Source organism: Myiozetetes cayanensis, unplaced genomic scaffold, assembly GCF_022539395.1.
Source record: "Myiozetetes cayanensis isolate MyiCay16 unplaced genomic scaffold, myiCay2020 scf4, whole genome shotgun sequence".
Classification (NCBI taxonomy): Eukaryota; Metazoa; Chordata; class Aves; order Passeriformes; family Tyrannidae; genus Myiozetetes; species Myiozetetes cayanensis.
In genome coordinates, this window is record NW_026087631.1 from 21,235,877 (window position 1) to 21,260,722 (window position 24,846).

At 37.0% G+C, this 24,846-nt stretch overlaps 1 protein-coding gene across 2 annotated transcripts in view; it reads left to right on the forward strand.

Moving 5' to 3' along the window:
• MCTP1 (multiple C2 and transmembrane domain containing 1) overlaps nucleotides 1–24,846 on the forward strand; it is a 188,710-nt gene that overhangs the window by 65,410 nt on the left and 98,454 nt on the right. For both annotated transcript variants that reach the window (XM_050329308.1, XM_050329307.1), the window contains 3 exons: nucleotides 4,607–4,793; nucleotides 9,747–9,840; nucleotides 23,463–23,565. In XM_050329308.1, coding sequence (XP_050185265.1) covers nucleotides 4,607–4,793; nucleotides 9,747–9,840; nucleotides 23,463–23,565 — 384 coding nt within the window. The remainder of the gene's footprint in view (nucleotides 1–4,606; nucleotides 4,794–9,746; nucleotides 9,841–23,462; nucleotides 23,566–24,846) is intronic.

Sequence of the window (24,846 nt, forward strand, 5' to 3'; positions counted from 1 at the left end):
CTCCTTGGCATCCTTTGGAGCAGCATAGACCTGGATCACAGTGGAGTTAAAAGGCTGTGTTCCTGAACAAGTCATGATGGTAATTAAGTTGCCTGGTTTGTAGCCAAGTGGTGCTTTTCTGTCCCTAACACTTAGGATTGTGCCAGTTCCTCTTTTATGCTTTATTTTGTCATGTGAGAAAATGATCTCACTATCTGCTGTCTCTCACTTGCCTGGCCACCTGGCTTTTAAGAGGCCTTCTATGTCATGTTGCTACCTTTGTAATTCATTCATTAGCAAGGATATTTCACCAGGGTGCCAACGTAGTCTTACATTCCAGGTTCTGTTAGAACTAGAGAGGGGAGGTGATTTTTACCTGTTAGACATGCTGATAATAAAATACTACATATAGTTCTGCCTTCCGCACTTTAAAAAGGATGCAGGAGAATTTCACTGGATCAGAAAAGTTACAAAAAGTCATTTGAGGGCTGCAGGAGATATGTTCCTAGGAAATGTATAGGGAGCTGAAGATGTTTAGCATATCAAAAGAAAGATGAAGAAGATATATGATTATAGCGTATGAGTACCTTCTCTAGAAGAAAACATGAAACACTAAAGGCTTTTTCAACTGGGTAAAGAAAGGCATAAAAAGAACCAAAGGCCAGATATATTCAAATTAAAAATAAATCTGAAATATATTTCTGAAACTTTGGACGATTAACACACTGAACACAGTTTCAGACAAGTCATAGATTCCCCTTGAACCTTCAAATTTTCCTCCATGGGAGCTGTACCTTGTTTCTGAGCAATTTGTATCTGTATCTGTAATAACTATGGCACATAAGCTTGATGCATTTGTATGTTTTTTTCTCCCCTCTGATCTCTCAAGCCTGAAAATCCAAATACACATGGTGTCTGTGAATGTTCACATGCAGAACTGATGGGGAGGCATACTCCTACTACCTCTTTCTGAGGGGTCAGCCAGCCATGGCGACGGTTCCAGTGTCCCAGTCTAACACCTGCAGTGCTGCCAAGGGACCATACATCATGTAATATGCAGAAATTCTCAAATTGCCCAAAAAACTACAGTTCTCTCTATGATGTGATTTATAGCGATGCTTGGAAATCTGTCTGTGGAGTTAATGGCAAATTTTTTGCTGTAATTCTTCAGGCTGACCTCCTTACAGGTGGAGAACTCTTTTCTTTCAGCAGCATCATGTAAATAATAATTCCTTAAGAAACTGGATTGTCCAAAGTTGCTATTATCTCATGCTTTCAATGTGACAGCTGCTGGTCATATGCAACTTACGGCCTTCTCAAAGTGGCTGTAATTTTTCATGGTCCTTGATTTGAGAAAACTAGACAAAAATTTCTCACTCATTCTGCACCCCTTTCTGGTAACATTCAAGTTCACCTTCATCCTCAAAGCATATTTGTTCTCCATGGAAACAGTTGGGGGTGACAAATGTCTTTTAAGAGAACATCTTAACTGATGTAAGTCAGCGTTGCTAAAGCCTTAAAGATTGGAACACTTGTATATACTGTCAGTAAAATGTAAAGGAGCATTGTCAACTTGAACTTTCCGAAGTTATTTACATTTGGAAAATAGATATTTTCCCAGCAGATACTTATCTTTAGAAGTATTTTATTAACTTCAGTCCTTCTAAGGAAATGTAATACAAAAAGGAGTTTTGTGGGTTTCCTATTGGTGTCTGTCAAAGTTATGCTAGGATAGGGTTAGTGTTACGGTAATGCCTTAATAAAACCAGACTTCCTTCACTTTTTTTGATCCCATACAAAGATTTATTGAGGACAAAGTAGATATAACAAAAAATTATTTTATTTTTTAGGAAAATTTGGCATAAGAGCAAACAAAGTTGATTTTTTTATCATGAAAAATTCAGCTACTAAAGCAAAAAAATTGCAGTTTCTGTTATAGTGTCTGTAAATTGAAAAGTCTTATCATTTGTCTGAAGCACATGTGTTGTAGATGCACTCATCTTATGCTGGATGCTCCTTGAGCCTTGGCACCTTTGAATTAGATACATGCAAGCTTCATCCCCTGTAAGGCCAGGGGTGAGAGGACCTGGCAGAGAGTGAGAAGTGTGCTTTCACCTGACTGTGTAGGCACAAGGACATTCTTAATTTGGACTTCTATGAAGTGCAGTGGTGACACTCTTTAGTGGAATAACTCTAGATTTTCATCAAATTATCTGAGGACCCTTCAGAGGATATTTTTCGTTTAAAATTATTAAGGCTTGCATTGGAAAAAAAGGTTTCCAGAGCATTTCCTACCATTTGTATGGTGTTAGGAAATAACAAGCTGGTGATGGGCTGTTCATGGAAATTTATCAAGCAGTCAATAGAGCCATACTTCTCAGGTAATTTGTTCTGCTATTAGGAGTATTTCATAGCTGTAGGAAAGGAGCACAGATAAAATTGAATTGTCAGTTGCTTCTTTTAGCCTAAATAAAAAATAACATGATAATGTTGCAAAAGTGTTGTAACTTCAAGAATTGGAGAAATTGTATCTTGTTGCTCTGATGTAGACCCTGAAATTTAACACTCGTTGCATTTTTCTGGTGAATGTAGGTGGGTTTTCTCCAGAGGGGTTAGCTTTTGTTGCCTATTTTTGAGTGAGGGACAGATTATTTCTGCATTACTAGTATCGTAATGACTTTCTGATTCTTTTACTGACTTTAGGAGAGTTTAGACTGGTTCTTTAAATGATTATTGGTTGAAGTTTGAATATTGTTGCTAAGCCCTATTTTTGAGGGGTATCTGTTTTGAAATAAATTATCAAAGAATATTTAAGATCAGGGGTATTTTAACCTCCTCCAGCTTTGAATGCTTGCTTACAGTATTTGTTATTATTAAGGAGGGCTTTATAGTTCTCACTGCATTGTAAATAAAAATTGGACAGTCTGTGTACATATGCAAAACTTGTATTGGCCATCAACCTACACTGACAGCAATAGCTTTATTTTTCCTTACTGTTGTGAATTTAATTTCTCACTCCTTATCATCCGAAGGGTTCAAAATAGAAGATAAACATTAAGCTCAAAATGCTACATCAGTTAGAAATTTTTTCATTGTTAGGTAATTGAACCTTATTACCATTTGAGCTTTGCAGGAGTTTAGACAGCTGCACAACAGACAGTAAATGTTTTTAAAATAATAAAAGACGGTTTTCCTGTAGCAAATCTCATCTGCCTATAATAGCACAATGCTCATTTTATGAGGCTGCATTTACTCTCATAATTGACTATTTCTCATCCTTAAATGGCTATTTATTCACGTCTGCCACCTTTTTCTCAGTTTATTGACCCTGTGGTGACCACATTATTTTTTTCTTCAAAATCAATTGACATTTTATTACAAGAGTTTGCTAGATGTTTAGTTTAGTGAGTTAGTTGCATATAGTACATGTCACATACCAGCTTCTCACATTAAATAATCACAGTTGAAAGGAGAGTATTCAATGACTAAAGTAAATATAGAATATATGCATTATTTTATTTCAGTATTGTTACTGTTTTTAGAGTAATGAGTTTTGGAAAAACTCATTTTGAGATGCTATAAGTATTCCAAATAGTGCATTTTCACAGAAATTTCTGTGCAGTGCAAACTGGCATTACATTTGACATGGACACTGAATTTCTATACACACTCAGAGTGGCAGTCTAGGAAAGTTGCAATTTGTGCTTTATACAAATTAAAATATTGAAACTTCTAAACTGTGCAGTAATTACTTACCCTAAGGTATTACTGTTTTATTTAAAAGGTTATGGTCAGCTCTTTGATAGCAGTGAAACTGTTTTTCTTTCCATGCTTTGCCTTGTATTTCTAAAGATGTTGCAAAGCTATTTCTGCTGTCTGGAAGCTATAGAGTCATTCTTCATTAGTTCAGTGTATGGTACAGCCAGAGTTATTCAGAAAGGGATCAAGCAGGGCGGATTGGCTTCAGCCACTCTGCGCAGTTATAAGCAGTCCCTGCTCATTACAAAGTGAGACATCTTATTATATAGGGGGTTGTGGCATCAGATTTTATCCTGGCTGCCTGCATGAAGCTTTGACCCTGAGCCACACACAGCTTACTGCAAGTGAGCTGAGCCTTTCAGGTAGTGCTCAAGTTGAATTTTTCTGTGCTCAGTCATCTTAATGCCATCACAGTTAAATCCACATAGATTTTCTTTTTTTTTTTTTTTTAAGAAAAGATTTTTACTATTGTTAGATGAACAGTATCAAAAATGTTCACATCAAAACTTACTTTTTTTCTTTATACAAGAGACATAATTAAAAGTAAAATTTGCATCTGAAGCTGATTTTTTTTTAATTCTCTTTGTGTTTAAGGCATGTTAGCTAATCTTATCTCTAGTATCTGTACATTCTTTTTAATATTTATTGTTCACTTCAAAACGGGTTGTGTAGCCTTACGGAAAAGAAAAAAAAAAGGTCAGAAAAACAGCATGGATTAAGGCTGAAGATAAATTTAGAATTTTTTCCAGAAGCTAGGAGGGAATTACTCTTACTTGGGTTTTTTTTGTCCATTTGAATGCAGGTAAGCCAATGTGCTCTTGTTTGATGTAAGGAAAACCACATGCTGATGCAGAATGTGTGTTTCTAGATGCCAAGTTGACCTGTCGACCCTGAGTAAAGAACAAACCCACAAGCTGGAGATACCGCTAGAGGAGGGAGAGGGATACCTGGTGTTGCTGGTCACTCTCACAGCCTCAGCTGCAGTCACTATCTCTGACCTCTCCGTTAACTCCCTGGAGGACCAGAAGGAGCGAGAGGAGATACTGAAGAGATATGTATGAAGTTCTCTTTCACCCTTTGTTTGCAAAATGTTTACCTATATAAAAAATAGCTATCATGAGGGTAAAAACCTAAATGTATCTCTTATATTCTAATAACACCTCGCTAACAACAATCATTTATAGTTACTAGTATAGAAATAGTTACAGCTGGTATGGGTAACATCAAGAGGGCTACAAATGCTCTTCATACAGTAAAGTATTTTTTACATGGTAATTCAACTTTGATAAGTTGTCATATAAGGAAGTTAATTTTACTGCCTTACACATAATTTTACTAGGCACAAAGTAACTAAGGGGTCACTCAGTGAATGTACAATTTCTAGTGATTTTTTTATGCCAAATAATTTGAGTTGCCAATAGTTTTCAGCTTTTTTTTTTTTGAACATCTGTTAAAAGGCAAGGAAACTTATTTTTTGTCAGCATATTTGAGGCTGAAGCAATATTTTATATAGTCAAAATAATTGTTTTAAATAGTATTTCCATTTCAAAATATTCTGAAGCAAATTATTTCCATTTCCCAGCATCCTCACATTACATGGTATCTTTGTAATTTTATCAAAGCAACAGAGAGGGGAGCTCTTACTCCAGCATTTGCTAATGCCTGAATCCCTAAAAGTAACTGTTTCACTATGCATGGAGAAAGAAAGAAAAAAACCATGCTATTTCCACTTACAATTACAAAGCTTTTATTGTACAATGCTGCCAGGTGTTTAGAAAGGCTTCTCTAGACACTCAGCCATTAAACCAAGCTCTGACTAACAAAGAGCTGCTTAATTTATTTCCAAGATTTTAAAATATTCCTATTCCATGACTGACATCCTTTCAATAACTGAATTTAATAAAGATGTACCTTATCAGGCTGTGCAGATAACATGAAGTGCTAGTACTAATGCTGTACAATATTCTTCAAACAGATTAGCAGGATGTGCGCTTCAGCAAATTTATTCTGGCTATCTCCACTGAATCAGCTGTCTGCTAATGCTTGTACAACTCATACACCAATAGTGTTATCATAAACGCAGTTTAATAGAGGTGACTTAGAGAGGCTAAATATAATATTCCTAAGTGAACTGAAAGCTAAGGTATTGTTCACCATCTTTGAAAAATAATTACAATTAAGAGAGTTATTGCACATTTTGGAACCAACCAAGACAGTCTGTGGTTGTCAGAATAGATGTCTATAAGTAGAACAAATTTCTAATGGATATGTTTTTCAGGTGACATAGTTCTTGCTACCAAGAGAAACAATACCCTATTTCTGTGGATTATTCTGTGTGATGATATGGCAGACAAGTGATACTGATGGTTTTGATTATTTCAGTAGCAGTACAGAAATATGTTACAACTGTATACTATTAATCAGTTTTCTTAAATTCTCATTTTTTTGTCCACAGTGTAAAGCATAATTATGTGTCATAATATTGATCTGGTTTATTCCTGTTTCTTGCATATACATTGATATGTGTCTTTTCTTACACTGCTGTATGCATTTGAAAGCATTGATATTTTAGGACAATATTCATATTGCAAAGGTGTGAATTTCTCATTATGTGTTTCTGAAAATTGTGGCTTCTACAAACCTTTCTGATAAATTCTACTGTTTTTATTAAAATGACCAGCAGAAGAAAGAAATTATCAAGATTAACACAATTCAACTAGTTTATTTTCAGTGATGTTCCATTTGTCTTTGGTATTCATTTCTCTGCTTCAGAACAGATACAAGGGCAACATGTGCAATTAGCAAGACCTAGAGTTCCCCACTGAATGGCTGTATTTTTGGTTTTATTTTTTGTCCTCTTAAAAAAAAAATCTAGCTTCCATTAGAGAAATTTATTTTGCACCCTTTCTGCAGCCAAAACCAGTTAATGAGCTGACCTTGCCATCAGATCAAATAGCCTTCGAAAATTACTCTATTACTGTCATTTAACCATTTGTAGCTGAACATCAGAGCCTTACAAATTAAACAGGCATTACTGTTTGAACCATTATTTTACCACAATTGTCTGAAAAGATTAATTTCTTTTGGGGTAAAGGGGGGAGCGCATTAATGGGTACAGACCAAGAGAGATTGTATGACCTTTTCAGAACTGGTGTGCTGAACCCATGGTCCCCCTTGTCACAGTTTAAAAACCAGAGGAGCTAGTTTAGAGAAGTTGTTAGCATTCCATTTTTATTATGACATTTCACAGTCATCTGATTTAATGTCCCTTGACCAGATTGTCCACTGTGAGACGATGGGCTTGAAATGTTATTTAGAGCATTGATAAAAGGTGAGCAGTTCTAAGATGACAGCGAGTCATAAGGCTGGTGGTGTGACATTAATTTTCTCCATAACAGAGATGGAATAAGACGTCATGGTGACAAGCTGTCAATCAGTACTGGCCCCTTAGTGTATCTTGATGCCATAGGATGGAGTATTGCTTCTCCCATAATAGAGCTGAACTGAGATGCTCTCCCTGACAGCTGCTGCAGCCATACAGAAAATATATTATACAGCCTTTCATTAAAAAAATAAAGAGGACTCATCTCCAGAGCATTTCAATCTTTTCCCATCTATTGAGGGCTGAAAAGATTCCCAGCAAATCACAGATTCCTCTACTATGGAAATTTGAGGCTTCAGAAACCATGTGGGTTTTGATCTCTTCAACAATAATCATAAATAAGAAGACAGAATATCATCTGATAAATTATTACTTAAAGTTATGTATTTAAAGTAATGTATTAAAGTAAGACGCTTCTCCCAGAGCCTCTGCTGTGGCATCATATACATTTTCAGCAGTTATGATATGTGAATGAATCTAAGGCAGCTGACTTACTGGAACTAAAAGTTCAAAAATAATTATTCTGTGGGATTCTAGCAAGGGTGGCAAAGCAAAATACAGCACTGATGCCTTTTTGAGGAGTGAGCTTACCAGGATTTGGAAAAAGGGGACTGTCTGACATCTTAAGAAGTGGGGGCAGTCACTTGTCTTGCTTTGTGTTTGGTTTTTGCTTTGTTTTATTTCTCCAGCTTGGTGTTTGTTTTGGTCATTGAGAAACTTGTGTAGAATGTGGAAATATTTTTATAAATCCTTTCACTGTCATCATGGTATTAGAGCAGCATTATCCCTGTAGTACCAGTTCTGATAAGAAGCTTCAGAAAGCAAACCTGATCATTACTGTAATAAAGGAGGGGCAGTGCCACAATGCTTTGAATTATAACAGTGCTATCTGTAACACCATCTCTGTCACCCTCAGCTTGTAAGCACATAAGCAAGGGGTAGAGTGTGTGCTGATTAAAGTTGACCATCAGTATTTTGAAGTTGTATTTATGAGTATTAACTTCTTAAAATAGGTAAAAATTTATTAACTGTTATACCACGATAACATACATGTTTTTGTATGTATGTAACATGGGCTACTACAGTAAACTGGACTTCTCAGTTCAATATAGCAAGGTCAAATCTTCACTGTAAACAGTAAATGGTCAGTTGGGGCTTGTAAAATTAATATCAGCATGAATTAACTGTTAGATTTCTCTTATTAATAGGCAAGGATGCATATTATATGATTAACATCTTAATGGATAGGTTGTGTATGGATAAACATACTGAGGTTTTTTGCAAGCTGACATTTATTATTTCGTTTAGGCAGCGTGTATGGGTTTTAGATCTAGTGATGTTATTTATTCTGGTTTTCCAAACAGTCAATTTTGCCTTTGTGCTAAATTAAGGAATTGTTGATTTGGGCTTTTAGCTGATGTTTGCTTTTTATAGAAACTTCAACACTGTCATAGACAGTGGAAATGTTTCACTACATTAAAATTTTAGGAAAGAAGACAGGCATTAAACGCATTGGTCCAGATTTTCAAATAAATATATGTGCTAGAATTTATAAACAAGACTTGCAAAAGAAACAAAAATTAAGCCATATTTATATGTGGTTTTAAATGCATTTGCAATCCATGATTTTACTATTTTATCCTATACTTTTGGAGTTCCTCCGCTTAGTTATCAAACGGAATTGTAAAGCTAGGTTAGTTGTTAATTGATTACAGATTCAAAGTTGCATTCAATGTTCTAACATCTGAAATTCTGCAAATTTTAAATTATATTCCAAGTTAGAGTTTGAGAATTAAGCTTGTCACACCTAATTAGTACAATACTCGCAGTTTGTTAGTTTTAGTTACTTCGAAAAAAAGCAACAACAGAATATACTTTTCAGTCAGCTTTCTCAATCTGTGTTGGATGAATAAGTGCAAATGTTAGTCTACTCTTAAGTTTTTTCTTTCTCTTTTTAATATACATAGATATTGAAGACATTTGTACTAAAGAAATACAATGATTTATGATAAAAGCTTTCTACCATTTAATTTGAAACCTACTTAAATTATTTTTTTATCCTTTTTGCATGTGATTATTATGAAAATTATTAAGTTGTTGTTATCCTCTCTTGATTGCTTTTGCTCATGTTATTTGCAAGGTTATATAGACCTATATGTTATATACAAGCTTGTCTATAATAGTCAACTACAAAACAACTATATTAGCCCTAGGTCACTGTTAGGATATTATTGCAACCATAAAAAGGAAAATGTGAACACAGATTTTGCAAAATAATTCAGGGAGAATACTTTCATTGTTTGTGTTAATTTTGTTAATTCACTGCTCTCACTTCAAATTTTGAAGTACAGTTGTTCATGTACTATTAGGGGATTGATTCACTAGAATTAGTGTTAGATACAATAATTCATATTCTAATTTTTCCTTTGTAATTTTCATTGATAAGTTAGAGTAGCAAAGTAAATGCTGAAAACTGCACTTCTTCAGAAAATAATATTTAAAAGTCTGAATATATGGACATAATTACGTAGTAACTTATGTCTGGGCTAGGGAGGAGACTATTAATCTTGCTTTTGATTTGTCTTTTTTGCAATCCAGAATTATTTTTCTTTTTATTATTTTTTAGAGTCCAATGATGATGTTCCATAACATCAACGATGTGGGATTTCTTCAGGTGAAGGTCATCAGGGCAGAGGCATTGATGGCAGCTGATGTCACAGGCAAGGATTCATTTAGTTTCTGTGACAGTAAATACCATAGTAAAACTGGGTCTTTTTAGAAACAGGGAAAAAAATGCTTAAAACAGAAGCTCATATAAAGATTATATTCTGTTTGCGCAGTTTCACTTTTTGCTCATTAATGAAAAAATTTAAACACAAGCAAACAGAACTTCTGTAAGCAAGGTAGCAAGTCATTCTAATCCTAGCATAGCCCTACATAGGTTATTTCTCATAAGGGCAAAATACACATTTTTCTTCATCAGAGACAATATAAAAATTACATAGAAAACTCTTCTTTTTCTTAGTAGATGAAACTATACAAAATTATCAATGTTAAAGCTGAATTCCAAGGGACAAGGCAAATGAAAGGTGCTAGACTTAGATACTGCCTTAAAGTTGTTGCCAAAAGAATCAGTTGATATCTGTCAGATGTTTAACAAGGCTGCTGGTGGTTTCAGACATTTCAAGTACATCCAGTTTACTGTAACTACTGCTTATCTTTTTAAGAAGGGAAACCATTTTTTTTAATTCTCTATTTTATGGGATAGGAGTTAAATAGTTAATATGACATTTAGCTTTTCAAAATAAAGGAAAAGTATTTCAACCATACTGGCCGTATTTCTCCAGAAATGTCAAAGTTGCTTCTTCTAAGTACAATCACCTTCGTACTGGACAAGTTGAATGGAGCAAAATTTTCTGCATCTGTGTCAGAAAACAGCCATCTCTGCTTTAAAAAAAATGTAAAAATTAAGCTACACTTACCTGGTTTCATTGCTGTTAGGACATAAATGTTCTGTTACAGCAGCAGATGTAGATACATAACAACTTATTCACTTTCAATAGTTTTTTGATAATTAGCATGACTGCCAGGATTTCAGACAAGGTAACAGTGGAAATATGTTATTGCTGAAACTGATCTGGTTTGTGGCACACAAAATAACAGATTCTATTTTTGGGGAGGTTGGAGGAATGCTTCTAAAGAGTCCTCAATATGCTTTGACCTTATAATCCAATGTGGTCTGAACAGAGAGAGAGATTAAGTTATTCAGGGGCAAATGGGATAATTCAGTCCCTGATCTCGTTCAGTCTTCGACTTTTTCAAATGAACATGTTATTTGTGCTGGTTGAACAATTGTTTTGGAAATAAATTTGATTCAATTAAAGGTGTACAGAGCTACCAAAAGTTTTCAGACATTGAGTTTAGGATGACAATCAGGAAGAAGGGGAAGAACTCTTGATATCCTCCTGTGTCTTATAATGACAAAATATTCTGGTTTTTAGTAATAAAAAGCATTTATACAGCAGATATGTTTACTGAGATGGCTGCACATTTCATATGTGACAGAAATCATTTTATATTTTGGACAAAAGTACCTGGTATTTTGAAGAGAGGGCAAAGGGGATTTATTATCTACTGTAGTATTTATAGTTATTTTAAATAACTTAATGGTGTGTACAAATTATTCATTTAAAATTAAACTTTGAATAGAAATATTGAGAAATAACTCAGAGTAGTTATTTGACAATCAATAAATCATGTTTGTAGAAATTTTGTATAAACTTTACCCACCACTCTTATTCAACTAAGCAATACTTACTAGTCAGTAAGGAGGAGTGCTGCCATCAGTGCTGGTAGTCACACCACTAAGGACTGCATCTGTGAGTAAAAGCTAAGGACTAGTTTACTTTTCTTACTGTGTTGTGTTTTCAGAGTTAATCTTTTGTCCCTGAGTCTGACAAGTAGCTAGAACAACTGTATAGTATCTGTGTGGTTTGCTCTGCTTCTTGCCTGCTGGACATATCCCATTTCACTTCCAGGAATCTTTTCATGTGAAGTAATAAATCAAATTTTATTAGTTTGGGTTGAATAGATTCTTAAAATCCTTAATATTCCATCATTAAGCATAAACACAGACAGAAAAAGATTTCTGTAATCTTTTAAGTAGTCATCAATCTTACTGCTGTTGCAAGGATTTTTTTCCCTTTCAAAACATGAAATTTTTCTTTTGTTACTATACATTCATTGAGCAGCATTGTAATACTGTATTAACTCTGTGTGAATAAAGAGTAATTGAGACTCCTGTTGAATGAATGAGTAAAAAACACAAATTACTTTTTAATGAAACCCTCAATTCTTCTCCTTTTGTCAGAAAGCTCATAGCCTTTTTCAACTGAATGCTACTACAGTAGGTCACTTCAGTTAAGCCCTTAATAAACTGCTGATAGCCAAGGGCAGCTTTTTTCTCCAGTTTCAATAGCCTGGTGTTGGACAGTGCACTTCAAATCTTAAAAGTTAGTACGGTTTTTTTTTAAAAGGAGAATGATTAAGGGTAGTGGTTCAGGCCTAAGCTTACAAGCCCCCTCATATGCACATTCATTGAATAAGGTGTCAGGGTGAGCTGAAATTTCAGCTGAATTGTGGGCAGGGGACCAAGTGGGCACTACCAGTTTTGAAATGGTTGCTGCTGGAACATGCTATAACTGGGTATTAAAAATATCCCAGTACAGAATAAATAAAGTCAGACTTCTCACTCAGTCCACTTGCAAGGAGGTCTAAGAAAAGGAAGGACCACTGAGGGGTTGAGAGATTCCCCACTGGTGCTTGAAAGCTCACCTTGACTTGGGGGGCAGCTGGAAAACAGGGCATCTTTCAGGACTGTGGCCTTTGGGGAAATTGCTGCATCTGTGAGGATGTTTTTTCAGAGGAAAACAACGTCTTTCTATGGTCAAAACACAATTTTTCACCAATTGGATTCTACTGGTGCAAAATTATGTTCTGTTGGAAATTATTGTCCCAGCAAATACACCTTCCTCAAAATTATGTATTTTTTAGTATGATTATTTGAAACTGTCATCTAACAAATGGAAAGACATTGAGCATGGACTTTACTTTTTTCTTCTTGCTCTGAGAAGAAATTTTCAATTGAATCTTCCATTGTGCTTTAGCTGTTCAGTGGGTGGCTGTTTTCTCCCTAAATCTTCAACTATGAGGAGTTGTATTTTCCTGTTTCCCTACTTCTTTGCTCACTTGTGGTTTCTCTGGCAGACCTTCTCAAGGATTTGGCTGCTTGTGGAGCCCTGGCAGGGTAGGAGCTATGCCTAGAGTGACATGAAGAAATTCTCTGATGGTGCAGTAAAACCTAAAGTATAATGGATTTATCATGATAGTTGGCTTCTGACACTATACATATGGTTTTCACATAATGCCTAAAAATTTCAGAAGGCAATGGACCCTTTACTGTAGCATAGTTTGAGTTTGGGAAATATTCAGATATGTATATTCCTTTCACAGCATAGTCAGGTATAGGTGGTCAAAGGCTACTGGCAGCAGTGCCTGCATCTCCTTTACTGGGGCAGGTGCATCCCTCCTTTTCCTTGTGTCACAAAATAAAACTCAAAATCTCTGCCTTATGAGAAGTAAACAGTGTGGGAAAAGATGTGCCACAGGTTTGATCGATTTCAGCAAAAAGTGCTGTGTTTTAAAGGACTAATAGTTAGCAACTCAGATCAGCAGAGCAAAACCCAAGCTCCATAAGATGGCCTGCCTAGAAAACAGTTTATTTTGCTGTCTTTGGGCTTTAATTAAGATGTGTTCAATTCTAGCCCCTGGCTCCCGTGTCCCCCTACCCCCACCCCTCTTGCTGTGTCACAGACCACCGATCAGACGCTTTCAGATGGTCCAGCCCATGACTTTGACCTTCTGCATGGTCTGACGTTCCCTGGGGAACCGTTCAGCTCATGAGGTCTGATTTCACACTTCCAGGATGCCTCGGCTCTCATAACAATGACAGGGAGACAAAGCCCTTTAGAGTGGGCTGCATGGGGACTTGTTTAAATTGGAAACTAGAGAGGAGTCAAGGAACAAGGTTACAGGCTACCGAATAGTGCTTTTAATAAAGAGCTCACAGCTCTGGTTCAGCTCAAAGAGGGCTACCTCTGTACAATTAATTGAGACATTTATCGGGAGCATCTTAGGCCTCCACTTTCTCACAGAATTATGTGGTAAATATCAGCTAAGAGGCAAATGAGATGTGCATGAAATGAATTTTTAACACTTTGATTACTGTGTCTCCAGTCTTCATTAGAAGTAAATTTATTTGTATTTCTGACCTCATTAATAATCCATTGTTTGCGTTTTTTCTGTGTACTGTAATTTCAGAACCTGGTATATCAGATGGACTTTACTGTGATATTTAGGTTTGCAGTCAAAATTTTCAGGCTTTGCCTTCTCTGAAAAGTAGAAACTAAGCATAGAAAATGAGTCAGATTTTTGTCTTATTCTTTTTTTTTTCCAGTTTTGTGTCTGAAATTCAGCCTCTCTTCTAAGAAAATTCCATGTTAAAACGTTGATTACAGTACTTGAAAGTATGATGAAGACACCGAGATGGTTAATTGTGCAGAATGTAAATGATTTTTCTAAAATCTATTCTACTAAACTGTCCTAACATCACATCTTTGAAATTGTTCTTTCAATGCTAGGAAATGTCAGAGTACACAAACATTAAATTCACAAAGGTATGGAAGACCATGCATGTAAAATTGAAGACATAAATTTTCAGTGGCCCTTTGGAAATACGGTTCCAAAAGTAATTTGCTCTGTCAATTAGTAGCAAACACATTTCAATATACACTTGAACTATCTCCACAAAGTGTGGAAATCTAGTAGATGGACAGGACTTTTATCTATCTATGGTAGATAAAATCTCACCGGGTTCTATAATATAGGTCCCCTGAAGACTTTGGTCCAGTATCACATACTGCAAAACTACTTTTTTTTTCAAGTACCATTTCTAGGATAGTAATGGCAAAATTAGGATTTAAAAGATATTTTTAAAAAGTATTTTATTAAAATATATTTTTTGTTAACCATAGCATTTACAATTAAATTTACACTGAAAGGATGACTTGTGATTATTACATTTTCATTTTCTGTAAATGTTCTGTGGAGATGAGTTTAACTTGGTTATGGCACTATACTACCTTGCTTGGTAAGACACCTCAAGCATTCATGATATCAGTCTGTTGCAACATGTTTGCAGCAGCACAGATAGAGTAGAATTATAATTTCCATTTTAAAGATGGAAAACTAAGAAAGGTTAACTGACTTGGCTAAGGCCAACAGAGCAAATCCTTCTCAAAGCTGGCATTTGGCTTGGGTCCTGTACTTAATCCATTAGATAAGGCAGCTTCTCATGCTATTGAGCCATTCCTCCTCCTGGCCAAAGGTCAGACTGACTGCTCTGTTGCAAGCAGCTGGCTGGCAGGGAGCTTGGAACAACATTAGTGACATTAGCGTCTGCATGAGTGGCACTCCCCCCCAGAGTCATGAACTGGCTGTCTTGTCTTCCCAAAAAATAGAGGCCTTTTTTTTCCATTTTTTTTTTAGATCCATAGTGGATAGGCGTGGCCAGAGGTAGGAGAGGACCATAATAGCCTATGAAATATTCAAATAATATTTTGGCTTTCTTAACCATGTTGAAGTTGGTTGAATTTTATGAGGTCGTAATGTGAGAACTTGACTTTTAAAAGTAGGAATGGAATTTAAATCCCTTATTAGAGTTTTAAACTGTCCAAACCATTTTTAGTTCCATTTTGATAATGTAATTTCAACAATGCAAAAATTCATGTAATCTTTAGTTTAGAATAAGATTAGAAATTTGCTTTAAGTTACTTCATGGTCTAGCTAATGCTGAAGTTGAATTTCTGTCAGTTAATGTAACTTTATGGATTGATCAGTGGCAGGTAGATGTTAAGTGCCAATCTGTATTTAGCCTGACATCTGGTTCCTTTTGTTGAGAATACATTTGAAACAGCAAAATTAGGAAATTATTTTTGTCCCTGGAGATATACTTTAGCAATGCATATTTTCTACAGCCGTGGTAGAAGTACCTCTGCAGGGCTCATGGGTATCTAGCCCAATGCTATCTGCTGTCCCTTGTGAGTTAATGCTTACGAAGTGCAGTAAGTTTTTCAGGGAACAGATAGGTCTGCCCTGTGCTTCTTTGCTTGCATCTACTCTGAAGAGCAATTACATCCATCGTAGTTCCATGGCAGCCCTAACTAAGAAATACAGTGACTGATGTGTTTCTAATTTTTCATTTTCTTTCCTAAAGGCTTGAATTTCTGTGACTGAAAACAGAAAGGCATGATGTTTACTCCTGTACACAAGTGTTTTCTTCCTCTGCAAGGCAGAGGATCATCTTACTGCGTAAACTATGGATGTTTCCATATTTTTGTTTACTAAAGTCAGTATTAAGTGAATAATATGCAAATGGCATGTGGTTTTCTGGAGACAAATGCATACATTTAATAGAATTTTATAATAAAAGGACATCACAGTTGAACTTGTACAAGACATGGTAAGCAAGAAATGCAAATTTAAGCTTTGATAGGTTTTCCACAAGGAAAAACTCTGCTTTGTGTACAAGTGGAGCTCGGAAGTGAGTGTGAAAGTGCAGTTGTTTTGAATTGAAGCCTCTGTTTGGAAGAAATGCTATGCCCCAAAATGAATTTTTTCTGGGAAAACAGTTTACCACGATTTCTATTGGACAATTTCCCCCTCAGGGACCACTGAATTATATCATATTGCAGTTTGACAGCTGTAACATTCAGATAAAGTTCATAATTTTACAAACAAAAGATCCTTGCATCTGAATTTGTCATGTCTTTACCATCTCTTGTGATAAAGCAGTACCTCTGTAGTTCAATTTCAGATGACACCAAACAGTTTGTTCTTGTAGGTGCTCTCTAGACTGGACAGAGTACAGCTCACCTCCAGCCTGGAGATAGTCTGAGGCTGCAGTGGCATGTGTCAGAGACCAGTCCACCAGCACATGACCATCATTTCACAAGGGTTCACAAGTCACATAGTGTGTTTGGTGCTTGCTGATGAGTTCCAGCCCAAAGAGCCATCTCATCTACAAGTGTGGGAGTCCTGTGGTGTTTGAACTGATGGAAAGTGCCTTTCCCAAACTTTTCCAAGTGGAAAAATACAGGCAATATGGTTCTGTAGCTACCTGAGAAAAAAATTCAGAATCTAAAATTGAGTGGAAAGTATGGTTTTGTTGTTTTGATTTTCTAAATATTTTGAGAAGCAACTAAAAGGTGCTTCTCTAAATCCCTACTTAATTATCTTTTCCATGATGAAAAGGTGAATTTTATATACTTGCAGGAGAAAAATGTTTTAGTGGTCAAACTTCTGAGAAGAAAATGAATCTGATCTCTCAACTGACTTTGATTCATTTGTGAAGGACTTCCTGGGCTATGGAGGACTTTCCTTTTTGAAGCAAACAACATATAAGACACCTATAGTTCCTCGTTGTCCTCTGTTGCAGTGTTGGTCTGATTTCATATTATAGGTGTTCATCCAGGGGCATGTAGTAGTTCTGAGACATAAGGTGACAAGTAAATGACTATAATTTTAATGTGAGCATCATGTGCAATGTGAGGAACACAGTGCTGTCTAAGATCTAAGTAAGATAATCTCAATTTGTGCTCTGGTCTTGCAACTGTCTAAACATTATATGCAATTATATGCAATACAGGACAAACACAACAATCTGTTGAACTGGATGCAATGTGTGGCTTAAAATGGGAAGCTTCAAAAGATAAGTAGTTCTTCTTTTCAGTATCAGCATACATTACAAAGTAAAACTCCTTCTAGAGGACATTCTCAGATAGTCCACTTCTATAATGGGTGAAGAGGGAAAAGGGTGAGGGAGATTTGTCAAAAGAGATATTGCTTTCCCTTCAAATTATGAATAGTACGTAAATTAGCAGTTTATTTCTCTAATTTCAGGAGCCCCTAGGACTGTACAAGTAGAGTCCAAAAAGCATGAGACATTAGAGCAACAGAATGGATTAATGAGATTTATTTTGCTTCGTATTGAGGTTTTCTGCAGGTTCGATTTCAGTAAATGGGAAGATGTACTTTGTTTTTTACTATCTACTTTTATGATTTCCTTCAAATGTTGGTGGCCTTACTAGCAGTTAGTCCCACTGAGGCCATGGGATTACTCAAAATTTGAAGTGCTGGTGTTGATGCTTCTGGGAATATATGATTTTAATGTGTGCCATATGCAGGTGGTGGTCATCATACCCATGCACAGTGCCGAGCACAGGAGCTTTTGTAGATGTCCACCTGATCAATAGCTAAGTGCCTCTAAAGTCACTGGAATAGTAGCTGGAGGCCTATTTAAGACATGGGGAGGGGACTGCTAGTTGGAAGATCCTCAGTAGCCACAGAGATTTGGGTAGACTTTCTTGACATGTGCCAGGTTATATACACTTACATATGACAATGGTGATTTAGTCTGTAGTGAAAGGCATACTTGTGATGACAACGTAATATAGAGTGAGGTAATTCAGCATAGGCAGCACGAGTCTAATCGGGGTTTTAAATGTACTTTTAGATAGGCTAAATGGAGAGCATATGCTTTTCTAAACATGTGTGTTTCTTTTGTATAGAAATGAGGAAAACCATTTCCGTATCTCTTGTTTGAAATTGCTAATCACGTTAACTAACAGAAGTTGTCTGAGGCTACCTTGGTTAGAGTTTGTGTTGTGCTTAAGGTACTGGGTTTGAATAATATAGTGATGCTGGATCTTTTTGGTCATCGTAGGAACCAAGGAGACCTAACTACATATTTTAATATTTTAGTGCTCTCTTAAGGCTTTCATTGGGAACAATCCCATTATTTTGAACACTCTTGTAGTGCAGCGGGTGTCCAAGGCTGTCAGTGAGAGGTTATTCTTTCTCATAGGAGCCCCTGGTGGTCTAGTGGTTAAGGGCGCGGCACTCTCATCCCCGAGGCCCGGGTTCGATTCCCGGTCAGGGCCACTCCCGGGCAGGTGGAGCTCGTTAGCACTTAAAAAGGCAACCCATCTACGTCCTAAGGACCTCACTGCCACCGTCCAAGCTCTCTTGGCCCTGGCAGATGAACCTTAGGATTAAAGGGTGGGCTCAGTTCCGCGCACACTGTGTCTCACCTAAAAAATCCAATGCACAGGCTGGAAGGTGTAAAGACCTTCCCCGGATCTTTGCTCGCGAAGACTGGCCATTATTATTATTATTATTCTTATTCTTTCTCATAATGAGAACTTGAAAGATAACAGATGGATATGAGTTTCACCAAGTCTTTGTACATTTCTGGATTGTGTTCACTTATTTTAGTTAGTATCCTAATAATGTACATTCCATATGCTGAACATGTCAGTGAAGAGTGTTTCCTTTCAGATACACATGCCAGCAGGTGCAGAAAATAAATAAATGTAGTAAATACCTTCTCTTTGTTTGTTGAAGATGGCCTGTATATGCTGCAGTGCATTTTCTTGTGTCTGTTGTTGGGGTTTGACTCGGCCACTGCCTCTCCAGGCAGTCTCTGCCTGCATTCTCCACCAAAAAATGTCGTGGTTTTGCTCTGGGTCAATTTACTTTCACACCCCCCACACAATTACTATTAGTTGAGAGAAGGTTTATGCAGACAAAAGAGACTGGATTTGGGGAAAATAGTATGAACATTTATTACTAGCAAAATAAAAACTACTAAAGAACTACATCTATAACAATTCTGCTTAAGTAAAAGTGCTATGTATTTACAGAAAATACTTCTCCCCCCTTTTTATCAGTCCAAGGAGGAGAAGCAGTCTCTATCTCCATTCTCGGAGCTCCAGGTTTCTTCAATAACTCTGCAGTACTCTTGTCGCAGCTGGAATTCTTTCTCCTTCTCTGTGTTGGCCTCCAGGGCTGGGCTTACCCCCCTCCTGGGCTAAGACTGGAGACTGGGGGTTATCCAGGCCCTGAAGGTTTTCTCTTCCATGGACTTGCAAGGGGACACTTGCTTACCATGGATCTTCACCACAGGGTTACAAGGGATAATGGCTTATGAGTCCACCCCTGTTTTCCTGTGGAGGTCCCTCCCCACGGGAAAACAGTCCTTGATAGACCTCTCTGACATGGGTCTAGTATGGATCCTTCACTCGGATCCCAACATCCCTACCCGAGCCGTTATTTGCTCTAGCATAGGTCTCGTCTCTCTCAGAGTCACAAATCTTCAACACTAGCAGCATGGATCTCTCACTGAGATCCCAGGCTTACCCAAGCCGTCTGCTCCAGCGTAAGCCTTGTCTCTTCAGGGTCATAAATCTTCAGCAGGACTCTGCCTCATTTCAGTCCCTCTCATGAAGTCTCAGTTCTCTGGTACATCCACAAACTCCTCTGTGAGCCGCATGAGGGTCTCCTCACCCCAACACTCTTCTACAGGGATTACTTTTCAGTCTTTTTCCTACTGAAGGGAGAGAGTGAAAGGGGGGGAGAAACAGCTCTCCCTCTTTCGAACTTTTCTTCTCTCTCCTGCAGCTGCCAGCTTTGACCTTGGAGGTCCCTTATTTCTTCACCGGAATTTTTCTGCAGCCGTTTCTCGTCCAAGCAGTCAGTCCTTCTCTTAAGTTTTTTTTTCCTTCACTCTCTTACAAGAGAGAAGGGGGACTTCAGTGCTACACCTACCCCTGGCCCAAGCCGGGAGAGGAGGAGGCCTTGGCCCACCTCAGGGCCCACTACCACCTCTCCTACATGGCTACTGCTCCTAATTTCAACTGCGTAACTAACCTTCTCTTCCGTTTTCTTAAATATGTAATTAGCAAAGGCGTTATTGAGAGTTGTAATTGGCTTCTTGTCCGGAAATCTACCTGGACAAAACCATCCTCAGCCCCAGGGGCTGGCTGGCTGGGCAAAACCATGACACTGTATATGATTAATAAGCTCAACTCACACTGTACCACCATATGCAATTATGATTTATTATACTTTAAAAAATGAGATAGAGTAGTTTACCTGCCATGACAGCACTGCCTTGTTATTTTAACTATCTTCTGGATATTTCTTTTTCAAATACTGAAACCTACAGAACTAAATAATATGAATTGTTTAAGTTTCCTACCACCTTTTAGCCTTGTGAAGTAGGAGAACATTGAGATGTGTGATATATCTGTCTCTACTGACTAATGAATAATTTTTCAAGATAATGGGAAACATTCAGCAGTATATTGTTTTCTAGAGAAGGTAAACATCAATTAACTGTAATTCACAATTTATTTAAAACAATTATTCTTTATCATTAAAGTTAATAATATGCACATTAACCTCTGATGTAGTCAGAATCAATACTGCAGATTCAGAGATGTGATCCCTGGACATCTTTGTCTAAATATTGATTTCATTGTCATTTGTATAAAGTATGAAACAAGTTATGTGCCTCCTAATATCATTAAAGTAGCCTCATTAATTTAGCTACTCAATTTATGGCTTCTTATAATGCACAAAAAACTAATACGGAGTTATGGAAGACATTATGAAACACAGATGCTTAGTGTCCTAGATTTGATTGTGGAAGGCCAATGCCAACATTCAGTACCTTTCAAACACTTTAGTGCCCGAATAAAGTCTATAGATGAGCAAACCATACAGTAGTACGCAACTCCGTTTTTAATTTTCAGCAAAGTTCTGTTGGGTCCAGGGAACAGCAATTTGTTCTTCAACTTTCTACTTACATATTTGTAGCCTTACAGGAGAATTATGTGTACACACTTGTATCCTGTGCCAAAGGCAGAAGTTACTCCTTTTACTTCCTGAAGAAAATAAAAATAGGAAAGAAGGACAGTGTCTTTCTGTTTTGGATAGCATTTTTGCTATGTCATTACTATTATAATTTGAAATATGAGTTACATAATTTAGTCCATGGTGTGATTTCTTCCCTTTGTTCCTCTTGCAACTGTCTTCCCACCATGTCCCTGATGTTTTCATTACTGCCCTTTCCATCATAGCAGTTCCTCAGGTTTACCTCACAACACCTTGTTGCCCTTCCAGGAAATTTCAGGAGTGCCCTGAAACTCTGGAAATACCAATCCTGCTGACTTTTACTTCCTCCCTCTTCAGAGAGCTCCTTTTTACACAACCAAGCTGTTGTTAAGCATCAGATTCAGTTGTCTACTTTTCTTCTTATCCTTTTGTCCTAGTTTCAACCAAGGATGGGGGGTGGTGGGGAGCTAGAGGCTGGAACCATGTGGGCCTGTCTAGGTTGTTGTTCTGTACCACCCACATCATTACCAAGGTGGGGGGGTAGAAGTAAGGGGTTCTTACTTCACAGAAGAAAGGGCGTGGCTTTGGGTGGGGGTAAAAGAGGGCACATGGAGGCTCCATGGCCATTTTGTCCTTTCTTAGGGGAGCAGATAGCACACAGAGTAGTGGGATGGTGCTAGTCCCAGCTGCAGGCTTTGTCTGCACTGTGGTTGTTAGATTGTCTTGGGCTTGGGGGAAAAAAACACAGGCACAGACGGTTTGTCTGCCATTGTTTTTCATTATCTTGGGCTTGGGAAAAAAAAAATGGTGGAGGGAGCATCAGACCTAGTGAGCATTTTGCGTATAATCACTCTTTTATACACTGTTGTTAGTAGTATTGTTACTGTTCATTTTCTTATCTCATTGCTGTTTCCAGTAAATCATTATCTAAACCCATAATCTCTGCCTTTTGTCTCTCTCACCTGAGGTGGTGGGGGGAGGGGAACATCTGCATGGGGCCAAATTTCCGTCTGGGCTTAAACCATGACACCTTTCTAAATGCAAACCTTGAAAAAACTTAGTCTAAGTTTCCTGTTATACCACCTAAACTTGTAGTCAGGATGATTTGTCTTGCTTTCTGCTCGGTATCTAAGCACTGCTCACCTGCAGTCTTTTGCTATAAACTGCTTATTTCACATTTAATCGCACACACACACACACACACACTTTCTTTCTCCAGTTTTTTCTTTAGATAAAAAAAAAACAACCTGCATAGCCATTTCCATTATCCTGTTTCCATTATCACTTATTATATTTTCAAAACAGCAGCTTCATACTTTGTCTTCTGGTGGCGTTCACGCTGAGGGACTTTTTTGTAAATATATGCAAAGCTACTTCATTGTTCTTTAATGTATACATTAGTCTCAATCATGTTTGACCTTCTCCTGTGCTGAGACTACAGCTCATCATTCCAACTGATATAATCTCGTTGTTTATTTGTACTTGCCCACTTTCTCTGGTGTTAGGCTTTTATATGAGACTGTCCTTAAGGCTCCTTTTTTTGGGGACAGGATTTGTATAATGTGAAACATGTAGAATTTAGTAATTTCTGGATAGCTCTGATTGATTCTGTGTTATTACAAATAATATGAAATAATAAATTTCCTTCATATCAAAATGCTCTGTGTTATCATTACAGTCGGTGGAGGATGGGCACCATTTAAGTAAAGTTGTCTTAGCTGTCTCAGAAGGGTGCCTGGCATCTTGTAGGAACATACCGTAAAAATAAAACATACAGCAAAATCTGTAGAGTGATTTTTTAAACTTTTTTTTTTTAAGACAAAAAATTGTTCTTTTAGCAAAGAACATTAATAGATTAAGGAGATGAGGACCTCTTCTGAATATCTTGAATATAATCCAGACCGTAGGACTTCCTTGAATTAATTCTTGAGAGAATTACAGTAAAACTGAGGAGAAGGAAAAAAAAAGACAAACTAGTTTTTATTTAAACTTTGTTCATCACGTGTTTTCTTTGTTCATAACTTTTATTCCAAATTTTCTCTTATAGGTAAAAGTGACCCATTTTGTGTAGTTGAATTGAACAATGACAGACTGCTGACACATACCATCTACAAGAACCTCAATCCAGAATGGAACAAAATCTTCACATTGTAGGTGTTTGGATTTGTGGGGGAGGGGTGGGCAGTGGGTGTTTAGATTGGGAAAGAGGGCAGCAGGTTTTGGGTGGATTTTTTTGGAGGGGAGGGTGTTGAAGAGAATACCTTCTGGTGGTTCTGAAGAAGAATAGTGATGACATACTGATATTTCTAAGCTAAACGTCTGAATACTTCCTTGAAGATTAAAAACATGAAAAAAAAAATAGAGAAGTGGTATAATTTTAAAGGTTAAAAAGTCAGGTCTGTTTCTTGGAAACCAGCTGTATGTAATGCTAAGCATTCCAGACTCCTGCTAGGTTCAGTGAGAGTTTTAAGGACCAAATCCTGTGTGATGGGTTCACCCCTGAAGTTTTGAGTGGGGGGAAAAAAAGATATTGTGGTTATAACCTTTATTAAAATGGGGTTGTTAACTTTAAAAAACATTAGCCAAATATATAAAGTTAGAAATTCTAAATTTATTCATGTGTTTCTGAATTAAGACCAAATACTTTCCACTTCTTTCCATTTAACAACTGCCCTTCTCACAATACCCCCTAGTAGTATAGTGCTAGTGCAGTGCAGCTGTTGGGTAAAATGCAGTCTAAAATATTTAGTTTGTCATAAAGTGATGCTATTGGGTTTTTATCCTTCTGTTATTTTGAAGACAGTAAAAAGCTTTGACAAAGTAGAAAAAAAGTCTTCCACAAACAAAATGTCATTGTTATTTGTCTTGCTCAGTTGCCTTCTTTTTCTTCCCTTGTTCTCTCTATCTGACTGCAATGTGATACCAATGAGCAGAAAAAAACCTGATCATTGCAGGTCTCACGGCTGCTGAAATAAGCTAACAGTCCTCTGCAAAACCAGTAGGAACTTTAGCTTTGTGTACACTTACTTCACTTTATCATAAATGAAAATGCTATATTTTGCCCTTGATCTTAAAATTCAGTGTGAATTTAATTTTCTCCCTCCTCTAAATTTGTCAGTCATATATTAGGCATCCATAGGTTTTCTTGACCTGTAGTGAGTTCTCAGGAATGAACTCGGAACAAAAGAAAACATCTCGCAACAGTTGTACTCTTCAACAGCTTATTATTGTTGTTCTCATTTCTGTATCTGCAAAACCATGTTAAATTCTTCATTAATTTATTTTTAATTATATACCAATAGAGCCAATAACTAATCATCCTCTAATACTCGGCAGTGTTCTCTGCTCAAGGAATTGCCTGGATTTGTAGAGGACAAAAGACTAATCAGGAATCAATTAGAAAACTTCCAAAGGCCTTTAAGGCCTTTTTT